General features: G+C 30.3%; 2 protein-coding genes across 3 annotated transcripts; one reads left to right on the top strand and one right to left on the bottom strand.

The window, feature by feature from the left end:
* Window positions 1-841: 841 nt before the first annotated feature.
* LOC107491417 (protein FAR1-RELATED SEQUENCE 5) lies at window positions 842-15,953 on the bottom strand. The gene is made up of 6 exons (XM_016112266.3): window positions 15,741-15,953; window positions 7,491-8,206; window positions 4,995-5,092; window positions 3,471-3,549; window positions 1,147-3,363; window positions 842-1,075 (listed from the first exon to the last, which is right to left on the bottom strand). The coding sequence occupies exons 4-6, from the start codon at window positions 3,525-3,527 to the stop codon at window positions 1,031-1,033; spliced, it is 2,319 nt and encodes a 772-aa protein (XP_015967752.3). The 5' UTR covers window positions 3,528-3,549; window positions 4,995-5,092; window positions 7,491-8,206; window positions 15,741-15,953; the 3' UTR covers window positions 842-1,030.
* Window positions 8,312-10,320, top strand: LOC107491418 ((S)-8-oxocitronellyl enol synthase CYC2). 2 transcript variants are annotated; one of them, XM_016112267.3, is made up of 3 exons: window positions 8,312-8,495; window positions 8,595-9,768; window positions 10,150-10,320. In XM_016112267.3, exons 1-2 carry the CDS (start codon window positions 8,457-8,459, stop codon window positions 9,726-9,728), a joined length of 1,173 nt encoding a protein of 390 aa, XP_015967753.1. In that variant the 5' UTR covers window positions 8,312-8,456; the 3' UTR covers window positions 9,729-9,768; window positions 10,150-10,320. The 2 variants fall into 2 exon arrangements, with proteins under 2 accessions (XP_015967753.1, XP_052117524.1); XM_052261564.1 differs by lacking the exon at window positions 10,150-10,320 and having other exon boundaries at window positions 8,595-9,924.
* Window positions 15,954-27,875: the final 11,922 nt, after the last annotated feature.

The raw sequence follows: 27,875 nt of genomic DNA, 5'->3' as shown, positions 1-27,875 counted from the left end.
AGATAGATAAATATTATTTAAAAAATATTTATTATAAATATTTTTTAAACTATATCTTAATTGTAGCATTTTAATAGTTGACTATTTTTATTATTTACATTTTTCTATCTGTAGCATTGAATATTGAAAATAAATATTATAAAAATTGAGCGCCTTAGTGTATTTTACATCGTAGTTCAGATTAGTTATAAATTTTCTTACTAAAAACAATAGCTATTGCCTATGGATATGGATATGATATTAAACTTTAGACTCAACTTAACAAAAAAATATAAAGTATAAACTAAAAAAAGGTGAACTGGTAGTACAATTCTGTTATTTCTCTAGTATAATTGTCTCTCATTTCTACCTTAATAAAATAACAAACCCGTTATATACATTGCAAAAAAGCTCATTAACATTTTCGCTTTCTTATGTCATTCCCCTAGCAGACACAACACGCGTCAATAATTATATGACTTGAATAGAATATCTGTATATTAGCATCTGTACCATATAATTCATCCTTTAAAATGTGTTATTCTTATAATGTATTCTCCAGATGATTAGACCAAATAGTGATTAGGAATATTCTTAATATTTGTATCCAGTTGCATCATGTTTCGTTCAACTAATACTACCTTAGTTTTGAATTACTTTTTTATAATGTGAAAAAAAAAATAATTTTAATTTTTATAAACCAATATATCTTTTCATGATGTAGTAACTATTAAACACAAATGTATCCTAAGAGTAATAGCAGATATAATTTTCACATCTATTATTGAAAAATTAACCATAAAAATAGATTCACTTATCCTATAATGTGTATAACCAGACTTAGATAATATAATATGGTTATGCTATCATTTTTTTTTGTAGAAGTCATCTTAAGTTCGCAAATGTGAATAAATAAAACACATGTATCGAACGAGTAAATTAAGAATAAATACAAAAAAACTTTTACTATTGTCCAATAAACTTCTTACACTAAAGCTTAAAAAAAGATAAAATCCATATTCATCTTTCATCAAAGGCTAGACCTCTATAGCTAATGATATTTGCCTTTCTGATTAGCAATGGTCACATCAAAATCCTACAAGAACAAAAAAATTAAAATTAGACCATGTAATGTAATTGATAAGAAGCAATATCTTAAATACTCACCATTTCATCGATCTCCTCCTCACTGGTTTGACTAGACCAATCGTCATCATCTTCGGAACCTCCTTCATCTCCACTTTCCATTTGATTATGTTCATCTCCACGGCGACAATTTCGCCGATTGTGTCCTATACCGTTACATCTGCTGCACCGGATCCTTCGCTTTTTCTTTTTGTCCCCAGGTTCTTTTGAAGTAGCAACCGTCCATGTTTTGAATTTCTCACCCGCACTTTTAGAACTTCCCTCTCTATTCTTTTTATGTTTGGCAAATAATTCAGCCTTTTTGTTTCTGACCCACTCCATAACATCCTTAAAATCACTTAAATCTCCGCAAGCAGCAAATGGCAAGCCCTCCAGCTCATCATTCATAGCAGCAATCCTACTCTCATAACTTCCATCTCCAACTAACGATCCCTGCTGCTCCAACCTTATATGAGCCTCTTTTGCTTTCATGGTCCACCGCTTCAATATCAGTGACTCAGGTAACTCTGTAATTTGAAGATATATCAACAGACGAATGATATGAACACATGGAATGCCAAATGATTCCATTCGTTGACATGAACACCTAAACTCACTGCTACCAGGCCAATAAGATACAACCCATTTTCTTGTTAACTCACAATATTTTCGTACATCATAGTTCACACTACATAAAGTCTCTCGCCAATCAACTATTATCACACTTGACGCTTTCAACAATAATGATCGAAACAAGTAGAACACCTCCCTTGTATAAACACTTGCTCCTGATCGCTCCAATGCTTGCACCTGTGTTTGCATTATCGGAAACCCGTATGAGGTGTAATAGTCAGCCTCAGCCTTATTATTCCGCAACAAACCCATCCACCGGCGGAAGTGATGGAGGAATTCCTTAATGCTATAGCCAGATTTTACAAACCTAGCAACTTGCGAATGTAGTGCCTCACACCTCGATGTAGTTCTCAACCCGGCAAAGAATTTGCCTCTCATATGTGCTGTAGCCCACATATCTTTAATCCCATAAGTGGTCTCAACCCACTCCATGTTCTTAACCCCAAAACTATTCACCATTGACGCCCACCTCTCCTCAAACTCATCAATCTCATAATCGCCAAGCATGCATTTCCTGAATTGTTGGGTAAACTTGGGGTTGGAGACATTGGATGTGGCATTTCTTAACAAATGCCATCCGCACAACCTATGATGTGCATCTGGAAAGACCTTTTCAATTGCAAGCTTCATAGCCTTGGCACCATCAGTTATCACAGCATTTGGTCGTTTTCCATTCATTGCTTCCACGAATCTCTGTAACAGCCATATGTAAGTTCCTTCTCCTTCATCAGCTACAATTGCACTGCCAAAAACTATTGTTTGAAGGTGATGGTTCACTCCTGAAAAAACTACCAATGGAAACTTGTACTTGTTTTTCTTGTAAGTTGCATCAAAGGCCATAACATCACCAAATACTTCAAAGTCAACACGGCTCTTCCCGTCCATCCAGATTAGGTGCCGAAACACACCATTATTATCCACCTCGTAGCTCCAGTAAAACTTTGGATCTAATTTCTTCCGCTTCTTTAGGTACTTCAACGTTTCGGTCACATCACTTTCCATCAATTGCCTTTGCTTTTCTATTTGGTTGTACATGTCTTTTCTTCGAAATCTAACATTTTCAAAACCACCAGATTGCTCGGAAAATTGCATATAGATTTGGGTTGTGGAAATTCCAGCATCTCTCATGTCGTTCATTCTTTGAATTTCTTGATCAGTCATTCTCCGTTGCGATCTCAACAGCCGGCTCAAAGTTGGCGGTACTAACTCATGATTATGTTCATTTTGAAATAATGTTGTATACCACCAGTCCCTACCAACATCTATGTGAACTCGTATTTGTGCTACACACCCACACCTAGTCTCTGGCTTTGGAGCTCTCTTCCTATTTGTTTCATCAACCCCTCTGAAAATACGATATCCCTGTCTCGAACACACAAATGTTTGCCAGAGTATGCGCTTATCAATCTCACTTCGCCCAACCTTGAACTTCCTAATTGAAAATCCATTGACCCTCCCAAATGCATTGTAAAAAGCATACGCAACATCAAGGTCTGAAAATACATACTTCTTAGCAGCATCAACGCTCAAACCTATGAAATTAACCCGACCGATACTTCCTGTACTATTCAGTAATAGGTTTTCAACATCATTGCCATCACTATCAACTAATAATTCGTCCATTTCCTGAAGTCCATTAGACAACAACAGACCGCAACGTTCTAAATATACTTTCAAACAAGAATAAAGCTTAAAATTTAAAGTGTTGGAATAATCCAGCTAAAAAGATGTACCTCAGCTGAAACATTCCCTATTTGATTATGCGATGACTCTTCGATCGAATCAACCATTTTTGTCGAATGCTATACTTTACTGCATATTATTACAACAAAATAAAACGAAAAATATTTATATTTATGAAATGACACAAGTACAAAATATTTGAGATATTCACAAGTATGAAAGTAAGTACCATATGACAAAAATAGGCACAAAATACCACGAAATGAAGTCCAAGATTCTCTTCTTCAAAATACAAAAATATTAAAATATAAAACAATTACAAATAAATCACAAGGATATATCACAAATAAAAAAATATTTTACCAACACAACATTCGCACTTCCAAAGTACAACAACCAAATCACGCAAATAGCATAATAACAAAACATAAAAATAGCACTCATGAATCAATATTACTATAAAATATATTTCCGTATTGTTTTCCGTTACTCCTACCACTCTAATAGAGAAATGAATGCTAATCCAAGATTCATGTTGTTACTAGCTTCTTGCAATGAATGAAAATCATATTAAAATTATTTTTCTGGTAAATATTTTGAAAATATAGGCTTTGTGTTATTCAATATTATTGTAAATTTCAAGTATAAAAAACTACTATAATGAAATGACTTGAAAAAAGATAAAGAAAAAAAAAGTAACATAGCACAAGTTCTTGATCTCTAGTCCAAAATATGACTCGAAACAATACAATATGACAACATAAAGAAAAACTAACTAGTTTTTATTCTTCAAATTTTGCATGTAAAGTAGATAACCAACAATAAATTTAGCAATGTCGCAGAACTAAAGACGTGGCAAAACAAAAGTCTTCCTTAATGAGAAAAATTTTAAATGCCACAAGAATCAAACATAAAGAGTAAAAAGAATAAAAAAGGTCATGAAAATAAAAAATTTGTAACAAAAATGCTAGAAAGATTCAACTTCAACACAAGAGGTATTAGTTTATTAAATAGATAAAGAAAGAAGAGCTCCTAGCATCACATTTCTACAACATTGTTGACTATACATTATAGCAAAGCTCCTACTATCACAAGGGGTATTAGTTTATTATATCACTATATGGGTTCTCTTTTAATAAATTATAAATTTGAGAATCACATGGCAAGAAAGCGGGGACACATTTCCACAAATTCATAACAACTCAACAAACAGTAAATTGAACAAGCCCTCAATCTTAATTGTTACTTTATGTCTATAGAAAAATTTTATAAAAATGTTATAGAAATTATAAAAAAATTAGAGTTGATAATCTAACATTAGCCTTATACCATTTTTGAGCAAGCAAAATACCAGTTTGAACACTCCCATATCAGAAGAAAATGAACCTTTCAAAATTCCAGAATCATTAACTGATAGAGAAATAAGAGCTCCTATCAACACAATGCTACAAAATTTCTCGTTAAAAATTATTGATTATAGAAGAATCCCTAGCATTACAATCATAGAATTGCTAGAGATATGGGTTTATGGTCTGACCAGAATTCTATTTTAAATACTCTGCAATAGTACATACCAAAAAATTTGTGCGATGCTCTGCTACAAAGTTGCCACGACTCAAATAAGAAATCTGAAAATCCCTCAATCTTCAATTGTCCGGTTATTCCTTTGTGCCTGTAAAAACAATATTTAAATTTTACAGAAATTATACAAAATTGAACTTGATAATCTAATGTTAACTTCATAAAATAAATCTGAGCAACCATGAAACCAGTTTGAACAACACATATTCATAACTTGAAGTTCATTTTTATTTCTGTTTAAATGTTAAAAACAGCAGCAACACAGTCAGAAATCAAATAATCATCCATAAAACCATAACTCAAATCTAATAAGGCAGCATCTTTTGAACTCTTAACTCTTTATATTTTATACTCCTCACTTATTTTAGTTAAGAGATTCTTTTTTATGATTGTCTCAAGTTCTATAAATATCCCAAATACTCTTCTAACCTCATCTAAAGTCATCAAAGACCTCAGAGGGAATCTAATAATCTGAAGTATATCAAATGACTTTTTTAAAAGTATTTAAGATTAATATTTAGAATAACTCCTCTTCAGATAACGATATTTTATTCTTTAACCATAGAAATTGTTTTAAAGGGCCTTTTGAACTATATGCTAACATATTCTGATAATAAAAGCTTAAAAGACTTGATAAATAATTTATAGTACACTTGCTTCAAAAAAAATTCTTATAGCACGATTGAACCTCATTCTTATATCACATATCCAAAAATCAAAAGCTGAAATCAATAAGGCAACACCAAACCACACTAACAGCAGCTCTCAAAGGATAAATCCAATAAAAAAACTATTGCCAACAGCACAACAGATTCAACATTAAATTAATTTAAATGCACTAAACATTCTTGAAGTTCATTTTTCTTTCTGTTTAAATGTTAAAAACAGCTGCAACACAGTCAGAAATCAAATAATCATCCATAAAACCATAACTGAAATCAATAAGGCAGCATCTTTTGAACTCTTAACTCTTTATATTTTATACTCCTCACTTATTTTAGTTAAGAGATTCTTTTTTATGATTGTTTCAAGTTCTATAAATATCCCAAATACTCTTCTAACCTAATCTAAAGTCATCAAAGACCTCAGAGGGAATCTAATAATCTGAAGTATATCAAATGACTTTTATAAAAGTATTTAAGATTAATATTTAGAATAACTCCTCTTCAGATAACGATATTTTATTCTTTAACCATAGAAATTGTTTTAAAGGGCCTTTTGAACTATATGCTAACATATTCTGATAATAAAAGCTTAAAACACTTGATAAATATTTATAGTTCACTTGCTTCAAAAAAAAATTCTTATAGCACGATTGAACCTCATTCTTATATCACATATCCAAAAATCAAAAACTGAAATCAATACGGCAACACCAAACCACACTAACAACAGCTCTCAAAGGATAAATCCAATAAAAAAAGTATTGCCAACAGCACAACAGATTCAACATTAAATTAATTTAAAAGCACTAAACATTCTTGAATTTCATTTTTCTTTCTGTTTAAATGTTAAAAACAGCAGCAACACAGTCAGAAATCAAATAATCATCCATAAAACCATAACTGAAATCAATAAGGCAGCATCTTTTGAACTCTTAACTCTTTATATTTTATACTCCTCACTTATTTTAGTTAAGAGATTCTTTTTTATGATTGTCTCAAGTTCTATAAATATCCCAAATACTCTTCTAACCTAATCTAAAGTCATCAAATACCTCAAAAGGAATCTAATAATCTGAAGTATATCAAATGACTTTTTTAAAAGTATTTAAGATTAATATTTAGAAAAACTCTTCTTCAGATAACAATATTTTATGCTTTAACCATAGAAATTGTTTTAAAGGGCCTTTTGAACTATATGCTAACATATTCTGATAATAAAAGCTTAAAAAGACTTGATAAATATTCATAGTTCACTTGCTTCAAAAAAAATTCTTATAGCACGATTCAGCCTCATTCTTATATCACATATCCAAAAATCAACAACTGAAATCAATAAGGCAACACCAAACCACACTAACAGCAGCTCTCAAAAGATAAATCCAATAAAAAAAATTATTACCAACAGCACAACAGATTCAACATTAAATTAATTTAAATGCACTAAACATTCTTGAAGTTCATTTTTCTTTCTGTTTAATTAGTCTAACCAGCAAAATTCTAAAAATATGAGCGTACTGAAAAGAAAACCCAAAAAAAGAAAATCTTTTTTGGGACTTTAGGTAATTAAAATACAAAAATGTAGCAGATCAGATCAGACTTCATTCAAACTTCAAAATTTAAAGAGAAAAAAAAACAGAATAAGCAGAAATCAGTGAAAACAGCAGGATAATTTCAAAAAATCCATAACTAGCAATAATTTCAACAACACAAAATCAATTATCTGATTTACATTCACTAGTTCACATTCATAAATCAGTCAAATACTCAAATCACTAAACAGAGCATAAAAGTAATAACCGAAAAAGTGAAAGCAGTGCCACTAACCTTCGATGGACAGCAGGACGGCGAGTGGAGAGACTACGGCGAGCGTCGAGGGGCGAGGGGCTACACGACAGCGAGCTGCTCCAAGCCTCGAACAGAGAAGCCAGCGAGGATGAGGACGACGTGCCGAGCTAGGAGACAGGGCCTGGGTTCGGGACACGGGGAAGGACGGAGACGCGGAGGCACCGACAACCCCGGACGGCGGCGGCAGAACCTTTGAAGAAGCTAGGGTTTAATTTTTGTTTGGGGATTTTTGAGATCGTGAGAGTGAACAGGGGGAGACTTGGAGCTCGACCACAACGCATCGAACGATGGCAGTTTCTCACTCCCTGCGGCGGTGGCCCCTGAGCACAATGGACGGCGGCGTCGCTGTCTCTCCTTACGGCGGTAGAGGATGCTATAACAGGGTTGAGAGTTCCTTTTTTTTTTGAACATTACAGGGTTGAGAGTTGAGAGAGGGGTTTAGGTTTTTTGGTGTGTATTGTTATTTGTTCAGCCCATACGAATAAAAAAAATTAATAATAATAAATAAATTTAATTTACCTGATAACTTTTGATAGCAGGTTACTTTTCAAGGAGTGCTGCACTCTCTAGTTTGTCCGGAGTGCACTAGCTTTCGCCTTATTTTATTTACCAAATTAAATTGATGTCTAATTTAGACAAGGAGTGCTAAAGTAAAAGTGTGAGACTGAGAGTCCATAAATAGTGAGAAGTAGGATCTGTAATAAAAACAAAAATCGAAAAAAACAAAAAACAAACAGTTAAAAAAAAGGGGTGTACATAAGTTTACACAACAAGACAGAGTAGCGGGAATAACAAAAATGAATAATGATGGGGATGACGATGGGGTTTGTAAATCATGAGGTTTCTACTTTCTATTTGAATCTAAAACACAAACGGAGCTCATAAATCAAACGCTCCTTATATCTGCTTCCCTCTTCCCTCCCTCATTCACTTTCGCATAACACCATGAGTTGGTGGTGGGCTGGAGCTATCGGTGCTGCCAAGGCAACAACAAACACTCCATATTTTCCTTTTCTTTTTACTTATTTATTAATTATCATTATTAATATTTTTTGTATTTGTATTTGTATTATCGTGGTGCAGAAAAAATTCGAAGACGACGAACCTCCGCGAAGCTTCCAGAGCGTGGGTCTGGTCATCGGCGTCACCGGCATAGTCGGCAACAGCCTCGCCGAGATTCTCCCTCTCGCCGATACCCCCGGCGGTCCATGGAAGGTCTACGGCGTTGCCCGGCGGCCCCGTCCATCCTGGAACGCCGATCACCCAATCGAATACATCCAGTGCGACATCTCCGATCCCAACGACACCCAATCGAAGCTCTCCGCCCTAACAGACGTCACACACATCTTCTACGTCTCATGGACTAGACGCCCCACCGAAGCCGAGAATTGCGAGGTTAACGGCGCCATGCTCAGGAATGTCCTCCAAGCCGTTATCCCCAACGCCCCCAATCTCCGCCACGTGTCCCTCCAGACTGGTGGCAAGCACTACCTAGGTCCCTTCGAGCTCTTCGGCAAGATCCAACCCCACGAGCCGCCCTTCACGGAGGATCTGCCGCGACTCAAGGCCCCCAATTTCTATTACACTCAGGAAGACATCTTGTACGAAGAGACGCAGACGAAGGACGGTGTTTCTTGGTCGGTTCACCGGCCGCAAGTGATCTTCGGATTCTCACCTTACAGCTTGATGAACATGGTGGGAACCCTGTGCGTGTACGCGGCGATTTGCAAGCACGAGAGGGTTCCATTGAGATTCCCTGGAACCAAATCGGCGTGGGAGGATTACACGACGGTGTCGGATGCGGATTTGATCGCGGAGCAGCATATATGGGCGGCGGTGGATGCGTACGCGAGGAACGAGGCGTTCAATTGCAGCAACGGGGATGTGTTCAAGTGGAAGCATCTGTGGAAGGTGCTGGCGGAGCAGTATGGGATCACCGAGTATGGCTTCGATGAGGGTTCCGAGAGACTCAAGTTGTCGGAGATGATGAGGGATAAGGGCCCTGTGTGGGATGAGATTGTTAGAGAGAATCAGCTTCTTCCCACCAAACTTGAAGAGGTCGCTGATTGGTGGTTTGTGGATTTGATTTTCTGTGGCGTTTGCATTTTGGATAGCATGAACAAGTCCAAAGAGCATGGCTTCTTCGGTTTCAGGAACTCCAAGAATTCCTTCATTAGCTGGATTGATAAGACCAGAGCTTTCAAGATTGTGCCTTGAATTATTCAATATCCATGTATCTTGCTTCCTAAACTTTCAGGTCTGTGTGTGGAATAAGTCACTCTGTGTGATTCGTTGTTCTGTTTCTCTTTGTACTTGGTAGCATAAAGGGTTTTGATATTTCAAAAACAAAACCTACAATTGGTGATCTCTAGTCAAATGAAAAAGGTGAATTGAAAAGTAATTTGGCTTTGAATTGTAAAGTTCCAAAGCATAATCTTCTTATTTTATTTTCTTTTTGCATTTTCATATTTTATTTTACTCTGATGTGTGTAGATGTTAGATATAGGTTGATTTTAACAATTAATGTAGATACCCATTAATACTATATCTGTCAAGTGTGCAACGTTTTGGCTCCTGCATTTACATGTATGTAACTGAATACATCCTTTGTGCTAATTATATCTGGATGTGTCTGAAGGTGATTGTTGAAAAGGCGGAAATAAGTGACATCCCAAGTATTGGCAAGAAGAAGTAAGATGTTGTTTATAGTTTTCCTTCTAGTTGGAATCATCAGATAAATAATTTCTGTTTCAGTTGTATGAAATTCAAAGGAAAGCTTATACCATTAATAAATGTTTATTGCTGTTCACTTGATTGTTTGTATCCTGTATGCCCTCCATATAAAATTTTGAATGAAGTTTATATCAGTCAATTCTCTGTTTGGCCGTGTTAGAATAATGTGCGATATGCTTTTAAAATAAAAGATAATATAAGGATTTGGGTATATTCTTTGTCTTGTTCAACTATTCTAAATTGGGTATGTAATTTCAAATTTATTCTATACTTGTTACTCAATGGCTTGAATTGATCAAAACCATGTTGTAGTGTTCTGTTATGTTATGCACCAAATTGAACAAAATAACGTACTGATTTGGCATGATAGACTATTAACTCTAGTTAAGATAATTGCTATCGGTAAGTAATTTTTGAGTTATCTTAAAGACTCATTCATAATCTGGTGGGAATTAAAACTATAATTAATGCTTATATTGCAAATATGCTTCTTTATATTGTGATAGGACCTGAATTAATTCTTGTTGAACTGCATTTGAATTGTGTATTTACATCTTAGTTCTTAGCCAGTGATCATGGTCATTGATTTGCTTTATTTAGCTGATAATATGACAAATTTAAGGTGGAGTAGTAGTTATACTCTTTTGGTAATAATATCAATAGTTAAGTGCTGAAAAGGCCATCTTCATTTAAGGCAATTATGTCTGCCATATATGAAGAGAAGGATGAAGATGGCTTTCTTTATGTAACATAGTAACATACAGTGGCAAGAACACCTTTGGGGATCTCACTTCCCACATTCATTAGCCATTTCCTTATATCTATGACTATGATTAATGATTTGTATGATGAATCGTTACAGTTCTCATATCAGGAACCTTGATTTATCTCAATGATATGTAGAGTTTGTATATATATAAATGATATATTTAAATTTCTGAGAACCTAATTAAGCTTCAAAATCCTCTCATTCAGTCTTTCCACCCTCGCACTAAAAGAAACAACATATAAAGCACAAAAGAGAAACATCTAACTTACCCTCTAAAGTAAAATAAAAAAAAAAATTCTGAATATACTTGAACATACCTAAATACTATCACATGTCAGCGTGTCCAGTGTTATTCTTAACATATATTTTTAAAATAAATTTAGATATAATATATATTATTATTTATTAAAACAAAAGATATTTTAAATACTTGATAGAATTAAAATAAGACATTGAAAATAATTAAAAAATTAATTTATATTTTAATATCAATAAAATATCAAAATATTATTGCGATTTATCTAAAAAAATACTTTATATTTTATATGTATATATATTTTCGTGTCTTATAAAATTTTAAAATTCGCGTATCGACATGTCTCGTGTCATGTCGTGTCGTATCATGTATCCGTGCATTATAGCATATAACATACATGTTTATGCTTGCACCTCAAACCCACCCACCCAGCTTCCAAACCCAAAAAAATATACAAAATTGTTTTATAAAAAATACACCTAACATTTATATATTTGTTTTATAGATGTTTTTTTGTTCTCAGCGGGATGTTTTTTTTATTGGTCACTAGCAATATACCTACACGATGTACGGACAAAACAAATGAACACTGTAATAACATGAATGTAAACAAATGAAGACTATAGCAAAGCGTATCTGGGATATTGTTGGTGTAGAAAATAAAAGAGCACCGTTATAATTTAAAAAATTATATGTAAATTTTTAAGCAAACAAAAAGAATTATACTAAGAAAAAAGAATAAGCAAGGAGTATTATGTTATTTTGTTCTTCATAAATGATATTGAAAGATATGAATTATAGTTTGGAATATTTCGCATTTATTTTATCATTGAGATTGACAAAGGTTTGATTTGTATTAAATGAGTAATGAAGAATGATTTTAAAAATTTATATAAGTTAACACCATGTTAAGTTTTGAATCATTTAGATTCATATATTTAGTTTGGTCAAAGAAATTGATCTTTTATAAATTCTAATGCACAAAATACATGCTAGATATAGAACTTTTCCGTCGTGACAAAAATCTCAAAACAAATAGATTAATCTAATTCTTATAAGCAAAGAGAATTATTTTTTTTAGCAAAATTTTACTTCATCAAATTCAAAACATTGTAAGATATGATCAAATATGGTTCTAAATTATTTAATATTTCAATTATAGTTGTGTGCACTTTAATCGTATGAGCAACCAATCAAGTGCCATGATTATACTCAGTATAAACATGAAGGTTTCCACTGTTATCTAAAAAAAAGCACAATTTTTTGTAGATAACAGTAATCATTAGTTATGATAATTATATATAAGATCAATTTGTAAAAAGTTTACGTTAAATATTGAGCACATCAAATCAATTTGTAAATAATGTGGTTGCATAATATTTCTTTTCATAACTATGGAGTTGTCCATGAGATTATTTTTTTTATTAAACTATACCCATATGTTTTATAAGCAAGAAACTAAACAAATAGAAGACTGCTAGATTTGCTACCCCATACTTAAACTTGTAGCTGTATTGGACAAACTTAACATCATGTTTCAACTTGCTAAGTAATATCCCATTTGGTTACATTAAACATGCTTTTCTAATTTCAAATAATGATTTGAACAGAAGTATCATGTTTTCAATGTATTTATTTTTTTGAAAAAACAATTATCAAAGTAAACATGTTTTCTAAAATTTGAAAATTTAAAAACAAGAGGACGACCATGTTTTTTTTAGAGAAAAATAAGTTTTTTTTATTATCGAAGAGAATGAAAAATTCCTTAAAAAAAATTATCTGTTAAGTTATTATACTTTATATACTATGTATTTTTGATATATTCTCATTAAAAAAATTATAACAAATAAATTTATATTTATTATTAATAAAAAAATAATTTAGATAACAAATTGCTTGCATTTTTTGTGTCAAAGTTTTAGTTTATCTGTTAATTGTATTTAGACTTATAAAAAAATTGCATAAAATTTAAGAAAAATAAAATAAATTTATTCATAACTATAACATTTTAAGGAAAATGAATTTTTAATGATTATGATATTATGCATGATTATGGATTTATGCATGACTCACCATTAGCCTTGACTTTTTGCTGTGCTGGCACTCTTTGATGATAACACGTGTTTGAAGTTCAGAGGTACTTGAAGAGTGCAAACTGCTTTTTCAGAAGAAAAAGATGAAGACATTTGAAATAGATATTTTTTTTAGTGATGTGTTTAGGTATAGACTTATTATGTAAGAATTTTTCTTAGCCTGTGTTTTCTTTTACTACCTTTAGCAGCTATATGAAAAAAAAAATGAAGGCCTTTAAATAATGTAAAAGGATAAAAATGAAATCCTCTGGAAGCTGGCAATTTGGGCTGAATAGAGGTGACAATTGATGCATGTCCTAAGTGTAGCAGGGGATTTGTGGACCCAGTTGCTATTGTGTAACATGTTGAGAGGGATTAAGACACTTGAGAAAATTGCACTGGATTGTTGAGTTTATAGACATTTTTTCTACCAAATTTTATAGCAAAAGAATGTCAAATTGTCAATACCGATTTGAAGATGTAATTTATTCACAGAGATCAGCTGTTTAATTATTTAGTTAGTCCCATATCAAATAAAAAAGTTATCAAGATAATATGAATAGTGGACAAATTATCAATAAATAAAAATAAATAATTAATGAATCTTAAATTCTTAATTCATAACTAATTAAGGGTGTGATTGAAGAAAATAATAATTAATTTTTGTTTTGATATTAGAAATAAATAGTTCTTTTGTGTTTAGACAAATATATTATAATTGAAAGAATATATCCTATTCTTTTACTGTGTTGGGCTGTTGGCATTCTTTTAGAAATAGCAAATCTCATTTGATTATCACTTTAGAATTTCAATGCAAAATTTAGAGAAATCCAACTATTATGAAATAGCCGGATTACTACTATGAAAATAACTATTATACTTTTTGAATGTAGTCCTTCTATAAATTTTACATAATATAAAATATTTGTATATCAAAATTTTGTAACTATTATAAAATGAAAGAAATACAACTATATTTTAATCAATTTGAATTAGGGAATAATTACTTTAACTGTCCACTCAAGTTTCGAATGTTTGCCGAGCTAGAAAATGCAAAGAAATACAACTTTTTCATCTATCACTTCAAAAAATAACTAATTATAGAGGGATTCAATTTTGAATTTCCAAGAATTCTAGTGTTATTCTATAGAGCATCTATTCTCTATTTCTCTCTACAAAAATGAAAAACATTGAGGAAGCCATATATTGAACAATATCATTGACTTTCATATATCAATGTCACTTGAAACGTGTGCATCCATGTGGTAGTATTACTCTTCCACTATTGGCATGGTACGTGCCCAGCGAATACTGAGAATATAGTTCAATGGCACTTGCATTATTCGCTGTTGAACAAGCTTTTTTCCATAATACTTCAAATGACCACAATTTGTGCTACATTTTCATGTATCTTTAAGCTGCTTTTCTATTTTATTATTTTACTGGATAAAGATAATAACTGATTAACTGTTACAATGTTAATATATAGCAATTTTTATGGAGACTACTAGAATATAATTTTTGAACTCGCTTCTTAAAACCAAAAGCATCATCTTCTCCACTTCTCTTCTATTTCATTATATATTGTAAACATATATACGTGTATAAAATCAAGTATTTGTTTTCATAAATAACAATCATTAAAGAGTTGTTTTCAAAATTTTGGTTAGAGCAAAAAGTATATTCAATTACTCTTCAAGGGAGTTTTGATTTGTTTTTTTTTTTGTGAACTATCATTGTAAGAAAAGAGATATGTAGTTTTTTCTTATTTTTGAAATTGGAACTACTTAAGGTGTTACTCTATGAAACAGAGAAAGAGTACTAAACTGCAGTGTATAAACAGAGAACAGTAACACTCACATGCAAATTTAAATTGTGAAGGGATGAATCAATGATTTAAGAAAGTATGTGTGGTTAAAACAAATCTACTAAGCAGTAATAGAAGAGTGTATATGCCATTATTTCCATTGCTATGGTCAAGAACCCTAAAGATTATGCTAAAATATGGAATGAAAACAGAGAAGATTGATCCACAAACAGCCCAAGAAAAATCAACATATCCAAGCAAAAGGGCTGCACAAGAAACTAAGATGTGAAAAAGAAACTAGTTTATATGTTGAGAATTTTGTGAAATTAATGTGTATAGAATAAAACTTTCTTGAATTTGAGCATAAGTTTTAGAAAATGATTTAAACTTTGATAAATTAAAATTTTTAGAACAAACCTAACCTCAACAGCAATATGAAGAGGGGCAACACAGCCATGAAGAATTGAAACATTAACAAACCCCTCATCTTATTTGTTCAGAAAAAAAATAAAAATTTTCAATGAATTTGATTCATATATATCTCAAAGCTTTGTACTAATAAAAAAACAGCCACTGAACAAAATATTCAAACCTGCTAAACGAAACTCCATGCCATATTTCCTTCACAATCTGTAATTTTAGACCCTCTTATTCAAGTGAGAAACTAAGTCTACCAAACAAAGAAAAATATGAACCAAACTATGACACTGACCTTCAAAATGTATAAGCACCCTTTTGAAAGTTGCTTCACCAAAAGGCAAAGTTTCTCACTGATTTTTATGTCCTTATAGATAAAAAATTAAAAAAGGTAGAGTCATATATTAGTGGCAGATCTATATCTCTGACATGCGTGTATCTTATCCTATCATCATTCATCAGCATTATTATCAAGTTCCCTAGCAAAGTGGGCATTATTGTGTTTAAGCCTTAACTCCTTTTATTTTTGGGTCCCACCAATCAGCATCCAATGTTGAAGTTGTGACATTAAAAACACCATTAAGGTATGGGGGACACACACAACATTATTATGTGACAAAGCCACCATATTTGTCATGATTGTGCAGTATCTTACCAATATGCATTGAAAGTCTCAACTCTCCAGATAACTCAAAAAAGTTTAAAAATGGTTGATAGAAGATAAACAAATAATACATTCTGGGCCCAATGGGCTTACTAAAGACAGACAGGTGGCAAGTGGAACTCTTTCTGCTGGCCAACCAATGAGGTCCAAACCCATATTTCGGAAAATTAAGTTTTAGACACTTTAACTCTTGACCAACCAGGCTTTGTCCTGCCTTAAATTCGCTTAAGCAGGTCTTAAATTTAAGGTCTGGTGAATTAATTTGAATTAGTCTCATTGTTAGTTTATTAGTATGTTTAACTAAATATTGAGTCGTGCATACAGTAATTCATTAGTCAGTAATAAATTTTTAAATAAAATTTAAATTTGTAAGTAAATTAGTCTTTAATCTACTGGATTAGAGGATACTATGAAAAAAAAAATTAAGACTTAGTGTATATAACTATGACAGAGATTAAAAGATAAAGACTTAATTCTGTCTCTATATTGTATTTAGTATAAAATATATTAGACTGAATTATGTTTAAATATCATATTTAGTTTAAAATAAATATAAAAATTGAAAGATAAATTTAAATTTTATAAAGTTAAACGAAAGTATTTTTTAAAAAATAATATTAAAATTTCAGTTTTCAGTCTTAGAATTTTAATCCTTTCTATTTTTACTTTCTAGAAATACTAAAAAAACTAAAATTTTATAATTTGAGACTAAAATTTTAGTTCAAATTTCTTACCACTAATCTAAATTTCAATCACTCACCAAAAACTACTTATTAGTTGGAAAAAAGTTTTGGATATCAGGCAAGTATAAAAAAACATGCCTTAACTATTATTGTTTTATGTCAACAAGCCTTTTAATTTTATCCCCTTATACTATAGTGTAACTTTCGGGATACATTTTTTAAAAAAAAAAAGTAATATTTTTTTATTTTACGCCTAATTTTTATTGTTTTTATATTTTGTGACATATATACAAAACACAAAATAACATGGAAGGAACCGACTTTAGGAACATCCCCTAAAAACGAAAGCACAAGTTGGTGAAAGTGACATGCATATATGAATATTGAATTGAAATAATAAAATGATAAAAGGGCAGTTCCGTGTCTACAATTATTATTGTTATTGTTTGTCATTTGTTATAACTAGTCAAAATCTTTCGCTTTCAAACACCTCCATCCACCACCACCACTTTCTTCCCTTTCCCTTTCATATTCTTTGTAAACTCAAACACGCACCCCTCTCTCTCTCTCTAACTCCAACTCTTTTAACATTTGAGGTCATCATATTCAACATTTTCACATTCATCCATTAGAATATATCATTTAGCTACCTTCCCCCAATAAAGTAGAATTCATGCTTCAATTTGATTATTGGTGGGACAAATTCACAGAATAACTAATTTGTAAGTAAAATAATATATAAATCTCTAAAGATTTTAGTGTAATTTTCGTGATAATAAATCTGAATAAATTACGTTTAAATTAAAATTTTTTATTCTGATCATAATAACTAACTTAAAGGTAATATTTTTATGTATGCGATTGTAAAAAAATTTATTTGTATTTTTTTATAAATTAATATATCCAAAAAATATATATTTCAAAAACTTGTTTATTACTCTACTCTTAATTTTATTTATGAAAATGTCAATCCACAACTTACGTATGCAATGCGTTATACTAGTTACTTCAAATAATGAACATTTTAATTAGTTAAATGACTCTCGAGACTTGAGGCTTTGTCTTTTCTATTCTAATAAAAGCCTGGACTCTTAATCCTTAAGGAAACATTTTATTAGTTCTCAATTTTATTTAATAAGGTCATGCTAAATTTTATCATGTCATTGAAGCTTCGAACATAATTGTATAGTTGTCTGATATAAAATCATTGAAGTACTTTTAATTCAAAAAACTAAAACTTTGTTGAGACTTGAGAGACAATCTTAACACAATATCAAGCTTTTATGCTAAAAAAAACCCTTTAGAATTCAATCTATATTGTTAATATATATCCTATTTTTAAATAAAAAAAATAAAAAATATTACACCACTAAATAATATATAAAAAAATTTTGTAAGTAAAATTATTAAACGGATCCGGTTTGATCCGTTTAAGTCTATAAATAATATAAAACCTATTTATTTTTTATTTATTTATAGTCAATCCGACAGATTATATAAATTACTCTAAAATATTTTGTTATGATAAGGGTGCATGAGGTAGATACTCATTAATAATATAGACGGTTGAAATTTTTAAAGAAAAAACTTAAGATTCTTATGAAAAATCAATTTTTAAAAAAGTTTGAAAATGATAAACTCATCCATGTATAAATAAAATTTTATAACTTGAGACATAATAGTGAAAGATAACTCCTGCATAAAACATTTCTCTCTTTCTCTTCACATATTGAAATACATTATCTCAGTTATATTGAAATACTAATATTAAAAATTATTAATACTAGAATTATTTATTTATATTTTTATATTTTATATCTATTTTTTTCCTATTCATTTATCCTGTAAGACGTTATCAGCATAAGACTCTGATCAAAATTTAAGAAGATTTAAATAATAAATTTTCATTATGTCAAAACTCTCTCATTTTGAATTTAATACTTTTGATATATCTAAAAATAACTACTTATCATAGATATTAGATGCTGAAATTCATCTTGATTCGATGGATTTTGGAGATACTATTAAGGCTGAAAATAATGTATCCTAAAAGGATAAAGTCAAGGCCATGATCTTCTTTCATCGTCAACTTGACAAATAATTGAAAAATAAATATCTCACACTAAAAGATCTTGCAAATCTGTAAAAGAATCTTAAAGAAAGGTATAATCATCAAAAGACACTGATACTTCCTCAAACCCGATATGAGTGGACACACTTGTATCTACAGGATTTTAAATCTATAAATGAATACAATTCAATAATGTTCCAAATTACCTCACGAATGAAATTATGTGGGAAAAATATAACTGATAATGACATGTGTTAGAGAAAACTTTCTCGACCTTCTATGCTTCAAATGTGCTCCTGCAGCAGTAGTATTGAGAAAAAGAATTTAAAAAATATTTTGAGCTAATTTTTTACCTTCTTGTTGCTAAATGTAACAATGAATTGCTTTTAAAAAATCATAAAGCGCGTTCAACTGGCACCGTCCCAATTCCTGAAATAAATGCGGCAAATCATAACCCAAGAAGAGGTAGGTGGCAAGGTTTTGGTAACAAGAAAAATTATGGAAGAAAGAAAAATTATATTCACAAGAAAGGATCTCACCAAAAGTGGGATAAAAAAAATAATGGGCAAAATAAATTAACAGAGGATAAATATTTCTGTTGTGATAGAAAGGATTATTGATCATGTACCTGTCGTATCCCAAGGCATTTAGTTGATCTTTATCAAGTATCTTTGAAAAATGATGACAAAGGAAAGAAAACAAATTTTATTTCAAAATATGTTGCTGAAAATTACACCACTCATTATGAAGTATCTGATTTTTTTTAGGATCTTGAAGAAAATATTGACCATTTGATCAACAATGAAAAAGTTTAATATTTACATTCGTTAAGTATTTATGTAAATAAATAATGTAAATTTTTTTTGTTAAGTTTTATTCTCTATGTATTTAAATTTGAAGTATGATGTATATAAATAATGTTTAATAAAATATTTATTTATATTTATGAATTTTAAAATTATTAAATGTGTCAAGTTCTAAAATAATAATAAAAAAATTTTAGTATATGACACTATTTTTATGTACAATGCTTCTTAAAAAAATAATTCCAATCAGGAATACAATTTTACTGCGCATGTATTACTACTTATTTTATTATTATTATTTGTCTTTAAAAAAAATAACAAGGATATATAATGAAGATATTTGTCTTGCGAATAGTACAAGTTTGTATACCATTCTTAAAAGTAATATATATTTTACTCATCTTAGGTCAAAAGAAGAATATTCTTTGGAAAAGTTATAATTTTGTTTTTCGACGGAACAAAATTCATAATAAATAATGCACTATTGTCTACTAAGTCTCTAAGGAACTTGTTGAGTTTTAAAGATATTCGCCGAAATGGATATCATATTGAAACAACAAATGAGAAAAATCATGAGTACTTATGTATCATAACTCATGATTAAAATAAAAAATATTAGAAAAGTTGTACTCACTTTCTTCTAGGTTATATTATACTAAAATTAGTGTAATTGAATCACATGTCATTGTAAACCAGAAGTTTACTAGCCTAAATAAATTCATAATTTGGCATAATCGATTGGGGCATCCTGGAACAACCATGATACAAAGAATTATTAAAAATTTTCATGGACATTCATTAAAGAACCAAAAGATTCTTATATCTAGTGAATTTTGTTGTACTGCATATTCTTAGGAAAATTTAATTTCAAGGCCATCACCAGTAAAGATTGGATTTGAGTCTTCTAAATTACTAGAAAGGATTTAAGACGATATATGTGAACTTATTCATCCACCATGTGGATCTTTTAAATATTTTATAGTTTTATTAGACGCATCATCGAGATGGTCACGTGTGTACTTATTGTCTTCTCACAACCTAACATTTGCGAGATTACTTGCTCAAATTATTCAATTAAAAGCACATTTCCAGAAAATCTAATCAAAGCAATTCATCTTGATCATGTTGGTGAATTTACTTTCTAAGCCTTTGATGCTTATTACATGACAAATAGTATAAGTGTTGAATATCCAATAGCTCATATTAATACAAAAAATGGGCTAGAATAGTCACTTATTAAACGGCTCCAATTGATTGCTAGATCCTTACTTATGAGAACAAATCTCTCGACCTTTGCTTGGGGCATGCCATTTTACATGTTGCAGCACTTATTCGATTGAAGCCAACAAGTTATCGTCAATTCTATCCTCTGGAATTAGCTTTTGGCCAGCAGCCAAATATTTCTCATTTGAGGATATTTAAGTGTGCGATATATGTTCCAATTACCTCACATTCTTGTACCAAAATGAAACCCCAAAGAAAATTAGAAATTTATGTGAGATGTGATTTCTCCTCTATAGTGAGGTATCTTGAGATACAAACAGGAGAAGTGTTTAAAGCTCGATTTGCAGACTGTCATTTTGATGAATCAAAATTTTTAATATTTTGGAGAGAGAATAAGCTTCTTGAAAAAAAACTCAATTGAAACGCATCATCCTTAATGCATTTAGATCTTCGATCAGAACAATGTGAACTAGAAGTTCAAAAGATTATACACTTGTAAAGAATAGCAAATGAATTGCTTGGTGCATTTTCTGATACAAAAAGGATTACTAAATCCTATATACTAGGTGAAAATGCTCTAATTCGAATTGATGTCCCAATCAGACAAGTGGCCACTAAAACAAATTCACGTCAAAAGCATGGTAGGCCTGTTGATTCTAAAAATAAAAATTCTCGAAAAAAAGGAGATAAATATTATTTCTGTTGAAAAGGATAAAGGCATAGTAAAAACACTTGCAGTTGTCTAAAATTCTGATATAATTTTGACGCGAGAAGACGTTCAAGTACTTGAAAATACTAAATTTGTGAAAATAATGAGATTTTGATAAGTTATATCTTTACAGGAGAAAAATAAAAGTGAAATAAAATAATTGTCAATGAAATATTTGCATATAATATGGCATTACACATCATGCATGAAAGTAATAATCTTGAGCCAAGAATGGTCAAAGAATGTTGACAAAGAAATAATTGGCCAAAAAATGGGAAGAATCTATGAAGGCTAAGTTAGACTTACTTGCAAAACATGAAGTTTTTGGACTTGTAGTTCGTACACCAGAAGATGTAAAACCTGTTGGATACAAATAGGTATTTGTGAGAAAATGAAATGAGAAAAATGAAGTTGTACGCTACAAATTCGACTTGTGGCGCAAGACTTTTCACAAAGGTCAGGTAGAAAATATGAAGAAACATACTCCCTTATAATAGATGCAATAACATTGTGTTATTTGCATGAAGAACTAAAAATATCTAAACTATCCTACGAATATTTACAGGGTTATACTCAGTAAATTTACAAAGATCTTTATACGGTCTAAAGCAGTCTGGATGAATGTGGTATAATCGTCTTAATGAGTATCTGGCAAAAAAATGAATTTAAGAATGACAATATTTGTCCGTGTATTTTCATAAAGAAATCTGCATCTGGATTCATTATAATTGCTATGTATGTATGTTGATGATTTAAATATCATTAGAACCCCTAAAGAGATTCCAACAATTATAAAGAAGAATTTGAGATGAAAGATCTTGAAAAGACTAAAGTTTGTCTCGACCTGCAGATCGAGCATACAAAAAATAGAATCTTTATTCATCAAACAACATACACATAAAAGATCTTGTAGAGATTTTATATGGATAAGTCACATCCATTAAGTACCCCAATGATCGTAAGGTTTCTAGATGTGGAAAATGATCAATTCCGTCCTAAAGAAGAAAATGAAGATATCATTGGTCTTGAAGTACCATATTTTATTGCCATTGGAGCACTAATGTATCTCTTGCATATACGACCTGACATATCATTTACGGTGAATTTACTAATAACGTATAGTTCCTCTCCAACCAGAAGACATTGGAATGGAATCAAACAAAATTTTTGATATCTTAATGGAATAGTTGATATGGGTTTGTTTTACCCATATGAATCCAAATAACAATTAGCTGGCTATGCAAATGTTGGATACTTGTCTGATTCACACAAAGGAAGATCTCTAACAGGATACATATTCACATATGGTGATACAGCTATATCATGGAGGTCTATGAAACAGACGATAGCAGCAACATTATTTAATCATGTTGAAATACTAGCGATACATGAAGCAAGTCGCAAGTGTTTTTTGCTCAAGGTTTAATCCAATATATTATGTCATCATGTGGACTGATTGATTATAAAATAGCTCCAAGCATTCTATTTGAAAATAATACAGCATGCATTGCTCAACTTAAGGATGGATACATCAAAAGTGATTAAACAAAGCATATTTCTCCCAAATTCTTCTTCGCTATTCCTCTTCGCTCATGACCTTCAAAATCAAGAAACAATTGATGTCTAACAGATCCACTCAAATGATAATCTAGCATATCTATTTACAAAGTCACTTCCAAAATCCTCATTTGAAATATTGGTACATCATATTGGAATGCACCGATTTCGAAATATTAAATAATGTCGACAAGATGGGGAGGATGCACCGATTTCGAAATATTAAATAATGTCGACAAGATGGGGAGGCTGTACTCTTTTCCCCTTGATCAAGTTTTTATCCCTATTGGATTTTTCTTGACAATATTTTTAACGAGATAGTCATCATCACAAATGATATTGTACTCTTTTTTCTTCATAAAAGTTTTTTTCATTAAATTTTTCTTTAATAAAATTTAACGAGGCATATTCTTAAATGATTATCTAAGGAGAAGTTTTGTAATAAGGATGGATGAGGACATGAGGTGGATGTCCACTAGTAATATAGGCGGCTGAAGTTTTCAAGAGAGAGACTTAAAATTCTTACAGAAGACCAATGTTTAATAAAATTTGAAAATGATGAACTCATAAATGTATAAATAAGACTTAATAACTTGAGACATAGTACACAAAATAAAAAATTACTCCTACATAAAATACTTCTCTCTTTCTCTTCATTTATTAAAATACATATGTTCTATCTTAATTATATTAAAATACTAATATTAAAAAATATTAATATTAAAATTATCTATTTATATTTTTATATTTTATATCTGTTTTATTTATTTATTTATCTTACAACATATTTGACTTATTTTGATAGTCCTATTCATACGAGTTGGGTGTGTTGTATTCGCATATTAGGTAACTTAACTAACTAGAGTAATAAATTAAGTTGTTGATGTTTCACTCCAAGGATTATATATTACCAATTCACAAATACTAAATATATAAAACAAAATTATGTGATGTTAACGTTTTGGTTAACAGGGATAGATTCAAGAAATTTGTGCGGCTATACGTGTTGGGAATGTGGATCTCCCCAAAAAATGACAAGGAAAGAAGGAAAGAAAGAGACAGAGATTTTGATTGAAGGTATGGACTGAGTCTCTGTGTGTTTTGTCTTCTTGAATTGTTAATTAATTACTCTAAACAGAGACTTTGAAATTCAGAAAATGTTGGCCATGATGCATCAAATGCTAACTTGTAGATTGTGACCTAAGGCGAAGTAAAAAGGACTTGTGATTATGACTATTGATATACACCTTAAACCATTGTTTCGGCCAATCTATTATTCTATATGAACAATAATAATAAAACTCAGCAAATATTCATTTTAAATGTATAATTTTTAAAATTTTGAATGTATAATTTTTCAACTTTTAGATGTGTAAAATTTTTGTTGATTCATTTTTGTTGTTTTCTAATGAGTAATATTAAGTAATTAATTTTTTTTAAACCAACATCGGTCAATTTTTTTAAATTTTTTTTCAACCAAGCGATTTAACATTTTTTTATCTTTCAAAAAAAAAAAAAACAAATCGTCTTGGCGATTTTACTTTTTAATATTTTTTTTTTAATTACAAATGGTTTTTAACGATTTCACTTTATTCTATATTCGTCCTTAAATTCCTGCTAAATTCCAAAAAAAAAATCTATTTTTTTAACTTTACAAAAAAGTTTCATATGTAAAAAAAGTAGCCCTATTAATCGACTAGTAATATTACTAATTTTTTTAAGAACAAAATGAACTCATATTTAGAAGAAAGTCTCCGATTCTCCAAAAGATTTTGATCTTTCAATTGATTGAACATCAAATTTTTTAAAACCAAAAAAAAATGATCATCATTATGTTGAAAAGACTGGGGGGAATAATTAAATAAAAAGGATTAGAGAAACTCACACGAAAACAAGAAAAAAGTCACAGCATTGCGTTTAGCTGATAAATAATCATATTTTATGCATAAATATTAGCACCTTTAAAATATCACAACCAAGTATATACCATTTTTTTTTGTTGAAATAACCTTTTCACATAATTAATTTGGTTTGCTATATATATATATTTTGTCAAGACAATTTTTTTTTTTTGGTTTTTTACGGTATTTCCTAATCCAACAGGTCAAGGACTAATCTGCTGCGGTACTGAGCTCTATTTAAGGGTTTGTCGCTGGCCAACGGGTTGCTGTATACACAAGGCGGGATTCGAACCTCCGACACTTTTATTAGTTACAACTGTAACCTGCTAGCTAAATAGATATATTAAATTGTTAATGCATACATATATAAAAATAAAAGAATTTTTTTTTTGGTATTTAAAACAAAAGAATTGTTGTAACCAATAAAAACTAAAGAAAACTAAGACTAATAAGTTGTGATTGGGCTGGACTCCGAAAACAAAAAAGACTAAGTAATTATATAATTTCTTATCGTGCAACATATCTCAGAGATTTTGACTTAATTAGCCCCGGAAATATTAAAAATCAATAAATTATTATACATAGACGAAAAAGAAAAGGCTTAGGTTGATAGGAAACTTGAATCGATTTTGTGTATTGGGAAATTAAATTATTCAAACATAAATTGAAGGGAGAAAAATACTACCTAGGCAAATCCAAATGTAATTAATATTGTGAGTGACATAATCGTTTCATATTTTTATTTTCGTAACATAAATGAATGGACTATGATTTACATGAGTCACAATCATAACAGGTTGCCCACATGCGAATGTGGCTATCATCACCCTAAGCCCTCACAAAATAAACTAATATAAATTATAGATCTAAATTTCATTTAAGAATTTACTTTTAAAATAATAAATTACGATATAAATAAGGTAAAATTTGAATCTTCTATTATTATTATTATACAAAAATAAATTGATTTCATTACATATTTATATCATTAGTAAAAAAGTTTGTATCTTTAATTTATATCTATTAACATATAAGTAATAATTCTTTTTTAAAATATTCTAATTAAAAATAAAAACTTACATACTCTTAAAAAAATTGTATTTTTAGAAATGATAACCACTAACTTTTAAAGTTTCGTTACTTTTATTTATATGAATAACTGAATAAGAATGGACAGTTATATTATTTTAAAGCACATGTCAAATATAATTTTAATTTTAAAAAATAAAATTAGTTAAATAAAATTTTTAAATACTTTTTGTGTTAAATTATATAACCTTATTGTATATATGAGTTTGGATGGGCTTTTATAAAATAACAAAGTTCAATTAAGGAATTAATAATAAAGAGAGGGAAACAATTGGCTGAATGATTGTTGATTAAAAAAATGGTTTTTAAATTAAAGATTAACCGTAATTATGACTTAATGAAAGCAGAGATATGATACGTTCGCAAAGGTTGCTATCTAGGTGTCACTTTAAGAAAAACATATTTAAAGACCTCCAAAGAAAAGAAGAACACAATCAATCACTTTCTTCCCCTATCAACATCGGAGACCCATGGAATTCTTGGACGGTTCCCTCTTCCTTCCTTATGAGGGTGGGGGTTCCCCAAAAAGCTCAAAGCATAAACAAAGCTTTTCAAACACCATATCATAAAACACCAAAGGAGGAAAAGACAAATCATGTGAGAGGACCCCCTTAGACTTGTGTGTGTGTGTGTGTGTGCATTTTATCATTTTTCTAAAGTAGTTATTGGAAGCAGACCCATCAGTGATCATCGGAATTCAGAACCCATCCCCCCACACACGAGTCGTAAGTCCATCATAATGAGCTTTCTCTATTTCAAAATAATAATAATAATAATAATAATAATAATAATAATAATAATAATAATAATAATAATGTTCAATAAAATTATTAGAGATTATTTTATAAAAAATTCAAAGGTGAAACTATTTGATATTTTTGTATTTAATATAATCAAAAGATGTCTTATTTCAAAAAAATATGTTTGTATTAAAAAAATATTTTAATTTGGATTACAAAGCATCATTATTCATTTTGCTTGTTTCTAACGAAAAGAGTGTATCAATATACTAGTGTCATCGTTCACATGCACAAAACTAAGCTAATAATAATACGGTTGATATATAATAAAAGTCCTATTTGGAAGGTCTTTTGCTTCAAGTGCGGTTAATTCTGCACTTGCTACAAATATCTTCCAGGTAGCCTTTGTCAAGAAGAGAACATTGGTCAGCTTTATTGCTGGTCAACCTCTCGGGTACCGATCTTCCTGGCCACTCTTTGCTCTATCTCACCACTTAGTGGTGTGGGTAGCGGCAGAACAGGAGTATCCAGGCAAGGTATTTAAGAAATACGCCGTGCTCGGTGATGACGTAGTCATTTTTTATCCGAAGTGGAGACAAAAATATTCGCTTTTAAAATTTTTGAGGACTAATTTGGATAATTATTCTGTCGAAAAATAAATTGAAAATTGATTTATCTGTCGGAATAAATTTTTAAAGATTGATATATGTATTAATTTTTTTTAGAAACTAAAGTATCAATTTTATTAATTCTTAAAAACTAATTTGAGTAATTACTCATCAATTTATTTTGGTTATTACTTATTATTATTTTTTAAAATTTATTTTGGTTATTACTTATTATTATTTTTTGAAATTAATCAGCTA

The sequence above is a fragment of the Arachis duranensis genome, chromosome 5 (assembly GCF_000817695.3).
Source record: "Arachis duranensis cultivar V14167 chromosome 5, aradu.V14167.gnm2.J7QH, whole genome shotgun sequence".
NCBI lineage: Eukaryota > Viridiplantae > Streptophyta > Magnoliopsida > Fabales > Fabaceae > Arachis > Arachis duranensis.
Note: the sequence above shows the minus strand (reverse complement) of the source record. Positions and strands in the feature narration are given on the sequence as shown.